At 34.0% G+C, this 11377-nt stretch overlaps 2 protein-coding genes across 2 annotated transcripts; both read left to right on the top strand.

Annotated features, from left to right (window-relative positions):
• Positions 1 to 1115: 1115 nt before the first annotated feature.
• LOC115952170 (E3 ubiquitin-protein ligase RGLG5-like) lies at positions 1116 to 5173 on the top strand. Its single transcript, XM_031069243.1, has 8 exons — positions 1116 to 1244; positions 2549 to 2633; positions 3176 to 3316; positions 3398 to 3511; positions 3674 to 3771; positions 3858 to 3937; positions 4773 to 4878; positions 5000 to 5173. The coding sequence occupies exons 1-8, from the start codon at positions 1116 to 1118 to the stop codon at positions 5171 to 5173; spliced, it is 927 nt and encodes a 308-aa protein (XP_030925103.1).
• A 1193-nt stretch (positions 5174 to 6366) lies between these two features.
• LOC115952169 (proline-rich receptor-like protein kinase PERK3) lies at positions 6367 to 11377 on the top strand. Its single transcript, XM_031069242.1, has 8 exons — positions 6367 to 6529; positions 7178 to 7540; positions 8574 to 8660; positions 8755 to 8825; positions 9196 to 9269; positions 9450 to 9588; positions 10797 to 10958; positions 11255 to 11377. Exons 1-8 carry the CDS (start codon positions 6367 to 6369, stop codon positions 11375 to 11377), a joined length of 1182 nt encoding a protein of 393 aa, XP_030925102.1.

Raw genomic sequence — 11377 nt, 5'->3', positions numbered from 1 at the left:
AATTTTCTTTACAACATTGTCAACACATATGATTAAATCTAAGTTAATCAACCAATTAACCAAGCATTAGAGATTCAGATATGAGAGAGGGATAAAATGTTACCAGGTTTGGGGCCTTTGGGCAATGCTAATTGCTGCGGTGGACTAGTGGTGGCCGGTAGTGTCAGGTGCACTGTTCTGCCTTTACTTCTGCTACATTACTGTTCTGCTGTAGTGCCGCTGCCCAAGTCCTCAATTTTGAGGTCTTCACTCTTATGCCGTAAGTTACGTTTTTTTTTTGGTAGTGGCTTAGAAATCCCCTGTTTTTTTCCCTTTTATTATATGTGTGTCTTGCCTTAAGTTGGCTTAGAAATCCCCTTCTAGTTAGAATCCGATTTGAGGTTTTTTTTTTTTTTTTTTTTTTTTTGTGGCTTGTGTTTATTTGTTTTGGGATGTTGTTTAGGCTTAATTTTTGTTATTGGGATAATATTTTATAGCTTTTAAAAATATCAATAATATTGTTAAGGGGACAAAGAGCAATTTTATTTAAACAAATTGTTAAAAATAATAGATTGTATATAGTAAAAATTAAAAAAAAAAAAAAGTGTGGGGGGCCACTGCCCCCCAGGTCCAACAGTAGCTCCATTCCTCGTCTAGGATTCACATCAGGTGCAATACCTAATCAATGGCTGAGATTGAAAGATTGAAAAAGCAACTTTCAATCTCAGCCATTAAATAAAATATATTTAAAAAGAGTAAAAAGGTTAGAGTTAAAAAGTTAAAAAAATTGTGAAGGAAGTGGAGGTATTGCACCAGGTGCAATACCTAGGATGTGAATCCCCTGGTCTAACCCATTGCTTACTGGAGAAGTTATATTGTCCTTCCGGTGTATGTGAGAGAGGGGAAGCATGCACGCATGATAGAGTATTTCGTCTCACTGACACGTGAGACCCACGCGCGTTGTTCATGGTATGGATTAATTAATGTTCTCTCATCTCTGTCCACCACGTGACAGCCTTATTTTGTCTGCATGCGAAGCCTTGTCTTCTTTCTAGTGATATTAAAGTGAAACTCAACCTCAGTCCACCACACCAACCCTACTTTCTTCTCTCTACCCAAACACAAATTAAATAAAAATGTCTTCACCACCTCCATGTTCTTCTTCTTTTTCTTCTCGAATCTGCTACGCTCTTTGTCCCAAAAAAGGTCATAGGTTCAAGGAGAAATATGGTTACATCGGTGATAATTTCAACTCACTTGAACAGGTTTTCTTTCCTTTCTTGCATTTGTCTACATGTGCTTTTTTTTTTTTTTTTTTTTTTTTTTTTTTTTTTTTTTTTTTTTTTTTTTCTCTAAATTAAAAAAAAAAATTTATTTAGTTTTTGCTATTTTCATTTGAAGCGAAGAACATATTCAGTCCACCACACCAACCCTACTTTCTTCTCTCTACCCAAACACAAATTAAATAAAAATGTCTTCACCACCTCCATGTTCTTCTTCTTTTTCTTCTCGAATCTGCTACGCTCTTTGTCCCAAAAAAGGTCATAGATTCAAGGAGAAATATGGTTACATCGGTGATAATTTCAGCTCACTTGAACAGGTTTTCTTTCCTTTCTTGCATTTGTCTACATGTGCTTTTTTTTTTTTTTTTTTTTTTTTTTTTTTTTTTTTTAAATTATAAAAAAAAATTATTTAGTTTTTGCTATTTTCATTTGAAGCGAAGAACATATTCAGTTACTTATAAACTTTTAATTTTCGTCCCAAATAAGTAAAATAAATAAACTATCATACCAAACACATTTTTTTATTTAAAGAGTATTTTCTGTTAAGAGATTTGCTTTTGTTTTGTTATGAAAAAGGGAATTTTTTGGAAAGACCATTACCCTCAAATATGGGTTAGATGACAATTTTAAATTTTGAGATTTTGGGACAGAATGCTAAATTTTAGTAACCATGGATGACTGGTATGCTGAACTTGGAGTCACAAGAAGAATCTGACACATTGTTCTGCTTATTTTGCTCATGGATGAATATCCGTGGGATCTTTTCCACTCCAGCATCAGCGAGTCCTTTTACCCCAGCCTTAGACTCATCAAAAGCCTTCAATTCACTTCTCCGATCATAGTTGGATTCCTTTTTTTGCCAGTAATTCCGCTGAGCTTGTGAAAATAAGATTTTTTGCTTTTTCGATGAGGGATATAGGTCAAGACATAAGAAATCAACGTTCTTTTATTAACTGGATAGATAAAACTGCCCAGTTAGGTGTTGTCATTAATTAACAAGTCTTTTTACCAAAACAAAATAATTGATCCAAATGTACCATTGACTTCCGCTGCCATTAGTGCCATCGACATTCGACAATAGACAAAATAAATTTCATAAATTTTATTAATAACATATGGATCGAGGTGGTAGATTAGTGCAACTATATATATATATGTATTTATATATAATTTGAAAGCTCACTAGTATAAATATTAGAATAAGTTTAGCCCCCCAAATTTTAAATTACGACTAGATTACTTTTAACATGAAGTTGAATTTTTGAATGGGCTCTCTTTTCTAATAGGTTACTGCAGCATTGAGAGAGGCAGGTCTAGAATCAACCAATCTTATCACTGGAATTGATTGCACTGCAAGCAATGAATTGAAAGGTTATACAGTTTCATTCATTATTGTACATGGAGCAGAAATTGATATCCCCTAGTCAATATTCGTCTATTCGCATTATTAGACTTGACACTAGATAGTCATTAGTGTTTTCTCATTATTGTACATTCGTTAGTGTTTTCTCAACCTTAAGGTCATGCATTATTAGACTTGACACTAGATAGTCATTAGTGTTTTCTCATTATTGTACATTCATTAGTGTTTTCTCAACTTTAAGGTCATGCTTGACACTAGATAGTTTTGGTGAAGGCATTACAGTTAAGGTTATTGCATCTTTAGCAGGCCCTCTGTAACACGTAATCTGCTGTTTCCCCTCCCCCCTGTACTTTGTTAACATGTGATTTTTACTCCTACTTATGATGCCACTGCCTATCCAGTCTGGTTATAATGCAATGATCACATGGTCAAGAATCTAAAGTGGAGGCAATGCAACAGTTTTGTCTTTTTAATATCATTTTTTTTTTCAAAATGGTTTGCATTTGATTTGTATATCTGGGAAGCCAATGCATTGGTTTTGTTATTGAAGGCAAATTCTCATTCAATAAGCAAAGCTTGCATACAATTGGAGATGAACTTAATCCATATCAGATGGCTATCTCTATCATTGGGAAGACTTTATCCCCTTTCTGCAAATGCAACTTAATTCCTTGTTATGGTTTTGGCGACGGTATGTCTAGTGCCCTGAAGAATATCTGGACAAGTTTTTCTCATGTTTTCATATAATCACTGGATTTATTTTCTGTTATAGCAAGTACTGAAGATCATGCCGTGTTTAGCTTTCACAATGATCAGTCACCTTGCAATGGTTTTGATGGAGTCCTTTCATGCTACAAAAAAATAGTTCCAAACTTGCAACTTCTAGGTTGGTTTTATATTCCTTTATTTGAAAGCTGATATTTTCATTATTGGCAATTGCTTTCCATTATCAAAACCATGGACTTTTCTGGTTTCACATCATTCTATAATATTTTACTTTATCTCAAAAAGTTCATGGCTTCAATCAATTTGTGTAATTGTATTTAAGGGCCAACTTCTTATGCTCCGATAATTGAGGCTGCAATTGACATTGTGGAGGAAAGTGGTGGCAAGCACCATGCACTGCTTCTCATAGCTGATGGCCAGGTTGAATTCAAAGTCATCTCTCAAACTGACACATTGACATGCATACAGCTTAATTTTCTTATTTTGAGCAATGTTCTATTGTGAAGGTTACAAGGAGCGTCGATACAAGAGATACGGAACTAAGTCCACAAGAAGAAAAAACAATCGATTCAATTGTCAAAGCAAGGTGACCTTGCAGATTGATTATTTAAAATTTCTCCTTAGGCTTCTGACAAATCCCCCCCCCACCAAAAAAAAAAAAGACTTTTGAGCTACTTTGCCGCCCTTTTTGTGTGTTATTCTTTAAAAAGCTAGAAAAGTAGGCATTCTTCTGTCCAATAATAAGAAAAATATACTGGAGATTGGAGTCGTTGAAAAAAATCACTGGAAGATGAATTCAAAGCCATAATTTATATTAATTCGTGTATTTGATATGTTGAGTGCTGGTTATGTGAGTTGTGGGTTTGTAGTGAGCAATGTAGTGGATACCTTGGTCCTATTATAGAATGTTTTTGTTAGTTATACAATCTGTTCTGGTTACTATACAGGTTTAGTTGGGGCAGTGTGATTCCTTAAAGATTAATGACAACCATTGGCAATTTTTCTCAAAATTTTTCTTTGGAATGGTGCTAATGTAATAAAGGGAGCTGCAAAAGTCACTTAGGCTTTTGCAATCCTAAGGATGGTGGGCTAGGGCTGAGAAGACTTGCTGACTTGAAATATGCTGTGTCATAAATCATCTTTGGACAAAGTGTATGTACAGAAAGCCTTGTTTTGTCCAAATGAGGTCCACCAAGGTGTCAGGGAATTGGATGCAATTTCCAGTCAGTTCTACTCTACTCTCCTCTACACCCTCTCCTTTCCCCTCCATCCAAACTGGCTATAACTATTTCAAAATAATCCTAAGATTAAGATTAAAAAATTTGTTCAGTAAATGTGGTACGATAATTTACAAGCTTACTTTTAACTGAGAAATAAGTAGATATGGTGGAGGTACTGACACTTATATTTTTAACTTCCAGTCGGTATCCACTCCCAATTGTTCTTGTTGGAGTTGGTGATGGACCCTGGGAAGGCATGGAGAACTTTGATGACAAGATCCCTCAACGTAAATACGATAATTTTCAGGTATCACAATAGTAGTACACAATTAGCTTTGAATTCCATGTAAGTTTTCTGTATCGTTCCATATAAGTTGAATATAATTCAATATGCATTGACTTTTAAAATATGTCTTCTTTGTTTGTAGTTTGTTAACTTCACTGCAATTATGTCTGAAAATGTAACACCCTCAGAGAAAGAAACAGCTTTTGCTCTGGCTGCCCTAATGGAGATTCCCATCCAGTACAAAGCAGCAAGGGAATTAGGCATACTTAAACTTGATACTTGTCAAAATGAGGGCTTTGCTGCACAATGGAGGTAATTGGGCAACCAATGATTTAGTACTTTTAAGTTCCCAACTATACTCAACATGCGATTGCTAGCCGTTATATAGTTGAATTTAATTCTCTTTGGGAAAGATAATACCATTTTTATTGTTTTAATACAATTTCCGGCCAGCTCTACTCTACTCTTCTCTACTCCCTCTCCATCCAAACTGGCTATAACTATTTCAAAATAATGTTTGTCAACACTCTCAACCTAAGTCCTAAGATTAAGATTAAAAATTTTGGTCGGTAAATGCTGTACAATAATTTACAAGCTTACTTTTAACTGAGAAATAAGTAGATATGGTGGAGGTACTGAGCAATGGAACTTGGCATACTTGGGTAGGGTTTCTTATCCATCTTTTTCATATTATAATAGTATTTGGTGAAAACTTGATACATGTTGAAATGAGAGCTTTGCTGCATAAAGGAGGTAATTGGACAATCAATAATTTATGAATAAAACTTAAGTACTTTAAGTTCCCAACTATACTCAACATGTGATTGCTAGCCGTTATATCGTTGAATTTAATTCTCTCTGGGAAAGATAATACCATTTTTATTGCATTGACCTACGCATGCATGTATGTGGTTGAATTTAACTGAAAAACTCAAGGTATGACACTGAAGTAATTCTACCTGAGTTTTGCTCATAATTTCAATGAGGATATAGCCTCAGTATTTATAGTTCCAATTGTGGATGAAACATAAATGTCATGTGATTGAACTAGTTTTTGAATGCTTTCTAATCTGCATTTACTCTATTGGAAAAAAGCTGTCTGAGAGGAAGGCAAAATAAAATCACTCTACTCCGTCCCCCAGTTGACAACACCTGTTGTCAAATGCCAATCCATGAGCGAGGGAAACATTGCACGATCAGGTAGGATTGCTTATCCATCCTTTTCATATTATAATTTTGTAGTATTTGGTGAGGCTTTTTTATAATTTTCTATAGCCGAAGGATTAGCAAGAGACCGGAGGAGTATACTTTTATTCACACTGACAGTGGTGCTTCATCACAACCACAAGGACCTAAAGGTAAAAGTAAGGTTTTTTTTTTAATTTTTTTTATTTAATAAGTATATTTATTTATCTATAAATACTATAAACACTGACTAAATACCGCATGATTCACTTTGAAAACCTTATTTATTTATTTGAGAATCATTCACTTTGAAAACCTGACTACATGATTTCGTTTTGCAACTTTGTTTCTGAAAACTCCCAACTTGAAAATATCAGAGTTCAGACGCACACTGCCACGCATAAACCTGAATACCCTGCCAACCTTGCAATTTGGACCTTACTCACGAGCCACAGCCAAGGAAGTCGATACCGTTCCGTACATGATGGTATTTTCTGTTCTGGCCAGTTAACTAGTACTGAATCACCTCTAAAACTTACCATTTGATACTGGAATGTATCGGACTTACTGGAGAATACAGGTCATTTCAGCTGGAAAATCTAAATTGGGAGCACAAATAAGTGAAAAAGAAAAAGGAAAAAAAAAAAAAATGATACAATGAACTGTTCTCTTCTTATATAAGCATCAGCTTGTAACTGACCTCCGGATTATCAGCTAACTAAGCTAACTAATCCAACTACTCATTGCTAACTGTTATACCCATCACTTACAACACAATACTATTCTACAAACATAGGTACTGATGGTACAGATGCCTAACACTCTCGAAGTATAACCAGAAGTTTCTTTTTTATTCTTTACTAATTTTCCATAATTCCTCAATCCAATAATAGCCTCTCATGGAAGAAGAGGTGCAGCACGTGGCCATGGGAGTTGTATCCGTTTATTTTACCTTTTATCATCAAATGGATTTCATTGAACTCAGTATATTATTATTTCATTTTTCTTGATGATGAAAATCTTTCATTTAATTATGATCTAGCTTATTTGTATTTTCAGAAACTGCTACTTTTTATGATATTGACTCAATACTCGCTGATTTATTTATTTTTTGTGCTGATCTCTGATTCTCCAGATGAACCTTTTGATGTCCCAGAGAAACAAATGCCATCACCATCCCTTGGTTTTTCTCTGAAGCCATTTTCAAATAAAGATCTAGCCAATGCAACTGGCAATTTCTCCAAATCCTGCTTCATTGGTGAAGGTGGTTATGGTCCTGTTTATAAAGGAATCCTTTCAAATGGCAAATTGGTTGCCGTTAAGCAGTTGAAATCTGGAAGTGTACAGGGGGAGGGGGAATTCCTGGCAGAGGTTAATATTATTAGCTCTATCCATCACAAAAACCTTGTTTCACTGGCTGGATACTGCGTAGATGGCACAGATAGAATGCTTGTTTATGAATTTGTCCCAAACAAAACATTGGATTTTCATCTGCATGGTAAGTCTTTTTGGTGATTATATTATTTTGTTTCATCTGTAACCTTTTATTTGTTGGGGGATAGTAATTCATGATGGTGGTCTTAAATATAAAATATATTTGTCCCTTTTGTTCTTACAAATGGAAATGTCCTGTTGTTATTGAAAGAATAGAGCAAGAAGTTATCCTTTCCCCAAGATAATCCTTTAAAAAAGGGAAGGTCCATAAGCATAGTCATGATTCAATTGGTTGGCTCCACTTAATTTTTCCTATGTTGGTTCTAAGTCAATCAAGAATTTGCATCACTAGTTCACAAAGTGCAGGATTACTGGAATGATGGTCTCAAGAATTACATAAGTTTCATGAGATAGAAAAAATGACCAAGGGAAAGCATTTTCATAGTAAAACTTGAGTGAAAAAGCTATAACCGAAAATATCTAGAGTAATAAGATACTTCAAAGATTTTAGTTGTATTAGTAGAACTAGTAGATAAAATTGTCAAAAGTAATTGAATTGGGGCTTACTTTATGAAATGTATAATAATTTTAAAAGAAAACAAAAAACAAATTAATTAATACTTAATTTACTAAGAACCCAAGAGTTGCTTCAAAATACAGTAAAAAATAAGCAAGATCAGAAGATGACTTATATGATATAGAGAAGTTGAGTTGTTGAAGAAGAAGAAGAAGATCTTTTGCATTGTTATATATCATTTGTTCATTTCTTTAGATTTCTCTATTGATACAAGCCTCTTAAATGCAACTTAATTGGCCGAAAGTATTCATGGAGAGGCACGAACCTCTTTAATAACCATATGTGAAAAAGAGAGTAAAAATAGCCAAATTGGTGATTAAACTGCACCGAGTAGCATTATTGGGTTGTCATTTCAAGTAGCGTTCCTATGGGATTTTACCATCCTGAGAGTTTTAATGGTAAGTTGGATCACAATGTGTTGTTAAGATTGAGATCATTGTTTTTCAATTTGATTTTGGTCTAGTAACCTTATTTTCTAAATTACCATACAATGTTTTATTAAAGAAAAATGACATTGCAGGAGAAGGGGAACCGACTATGAGCTGGCCAAATAGAATGAAAATAGCTCTAGGCACTGCAAAAGTATTGGCATATCTGCTTGAGGACTGTGAGTTTCCTTTATGTTCTACCTTTGCATTGCAGACAATAAAAATATTTTCTGGTTATAGTTTCACTCTCCTTTGGAGCTAAATGTTCTTCAGGTCAGCCTAAGATCATACACCGTGACATCAAGCCAGCTAATATTCTTATTGATGATATCTTTGATCCAAAGGTAAGGTTATTAAGTTTCAGAGGATTATTTGTTAAGTTTCAAATATCTATACATGAATGTCTGCATTGTTTATTTTTGACTTGCTTCTCCATTTATATCTGTGATTGAGTTATGATAGTTCTAGATTTAGATCCATTTGGATTATCCTTGGCTTGAAATGGGTCAGGAGATGCTGCCATGATGGGAAAATTTTTGATTCCTTTTTCTCTTTTCCTCTGCCCACAACAAACAGAAAGTTCTGTCATTTAATTGCATGGTGCTGTTTGCATGGCATAAGTTATGCGGAAAAACTTCATTCTCATTTTGTAATTAAATACTTTTTTAATATTGACTTTCATGATAAATAATGTACCTGGGATCTTTTGTTCAGGTTGCAGATTTTGGGCTTGCTAGGTTTTTACCAGATGCTGATGCTTACTACACTAGAGTAATGGGAACTGCTGGGTAAGATCTATTTCTCTGTGTTCTTTCTGCAAAGCTGTGGTGCTGCCATGACTTTTAGTTATGGAGCAGTCTAATTAATGCTTAAAAAGCAATGATGGCTTGGCTATTACATATTCTTTTTAACTTTTGAATTAATTGTTTCTTAATATCTTGAAATAATCCTGTATTCACCAAATGCAGTTATGCGGATCCAATTTATACTAATGATGGACGGCTCACTGATAAGTTGGATGTTTACTCCTTTGGTGTTGTGCTTTTGGAGTTGATTACTGGACGCAAACCTATCAGTCAAAATCCACCCTTCAACATGGTTAATTGGGTATGTATTCCATGATCACTAGTCCTTAATTGTTCACTATACTTTGTCAATGGAATCAGATCATCTTGGGATATAACTTATTTTTGTTGTTGAAATATTAAAAAGAACAATCATTTTGTTTGGAACAAAAAAATCTTTGCAAGTATGTGTTCATTTGCATGGGGGGCAGGGGTTTTGGACAAAGTTTACTGACAAAATTAGTTGTAACCTTAAATTACAACATTACTCAATAAAATAAAAATTACTACATATTTTGAAAATCTAATCGTTGAATTACATGTTTTTTACTCTCTTAATTCACATGTCAAATTGTGTGTCAATCGGATATTATTTACTATATGATCTATAAGCGTTTATATTTTATACATAATTTTAAATTACAAAAACTTGCAATTTAAACAATTTATTGATGACATAGCAATTGATCTTTAATTTTCTAGAAATTTTGGCAAGCATGGAGTTTATAAAAAAGAAGACGTAATCTAATAGTTGATTTGTCAAAATTCACCTCCAATAAAAAGATATTGAGTAAGGTTGTAACCTCAGGTTATAACTAATTTTGTAGTTAAACTTTGTCCAGGGTTTTCGTTGTTCCTTTATGGTGTCCTATTCTGTGCTTGTATTTATGTGTGAATTGATTTTAGGTTCTTCTCTTAATGAAAAAATTTAGGTTAAAGTGCAAATTACACCCTTTAAGTTTGAGAGTTTTTAAATTTTACACTTTGAAACTTTAGAATTTGAATTTTACCTCTTGAAGTTATATTGTGTGCATTAGCAACCCTTTGTCCTTATTTTCTGTTAAATGTCACATAAGCTTGCCACGTGTAATTAGTTCTTCCAATAAAATAGTGCCAATATGGCTCTTAAGAGAACTGGTGGTGGAAAAGAGTGTAGGGTACCTTCTATAATATTAGGATATTGATTCATTGATTTGATTTGATTTTTTGCTTTGTATAGGATAGTTGATATCCTTTCAGTTATGCGTTTGAGAAAGTAAACCCATGTCATTTCTTGTTCATTATATTTTAATAAAGCGTTCTAAATTCATAGATTTTCTAGGCCCTTTAGACATGCAGATACAAGGAAATTTTTTAGTTTAGGCTGTTATAACTTCTATATATATTTTTTCTTCTTAAAAGATGCAGCATTTTAATTGCATAACTTGAGTGACACGAGACAAATAACATTTTACTCTTATGGAATTTTAGGCAAAGCCTTTGCTCTCACCAGCTTTGAAAAAGAAGAAATTTGATGATCTCGTCGATAAAAGGTTGGAAAAGAACTTTGACTCTAAAGAAATGGCTCGAATGGTTAGTTGTGCTGCTAAATGCTTGCGTCTATCATATGAGGAACGGCCAGGAATGAGCCAGGTAACTCTACCACTTTCTAATATTGAAAATTTGAAATAATTACTTCTGTTTGTCTAATCCTCTTATCTTCATTCTTTTTAGCATTGCAAAATTACAAATAATAAACCTCCTTAGCCCTTACTTATTGTGTTTGTGAACTGTAATGCCCATCATGTTGTTTAGTACGAAATTATTAAAGCTGAACTAGTTCTGAAACTGGTACGAAGGCATTATTCTTTGCGATTGTGTTCAACCCTTATTCATTTTTCACAATGGAATATAACCCTAACCCTGTTGCTATTCTTGCTAAAAAGCAGATACTTCGTGAGTTAGAAGGAGATCTTTCTCAAGTAGTGACGGTCGACAAAAAAGGATTGCACAAGTGGCGGCCCAAAAATATTTTTAGAAGGGCCCCAATTAGCCCGAATACAGATATGTAA

The sequence above is a fragment of the Quercus lobata genome, chromosome 7 (genome assembly GCF_001633185.2).
Source record: "Quercus lobata isolate SW786 chromosome 7, ValleyOak3.0 Primary Assembly, whole genome shotgun sequence".
NCBI classification, from domain to species: Eukaryota; Viridiplantae; Streptophyta; class Magnoliopsida; order Fagales; family Fagaceae; genus Quercus; species Quercus lobata.
Note: the sequence above shows the minus strand (reverse complement) of the source record. Positions and strands in the feature narration are given on the sequence as shown.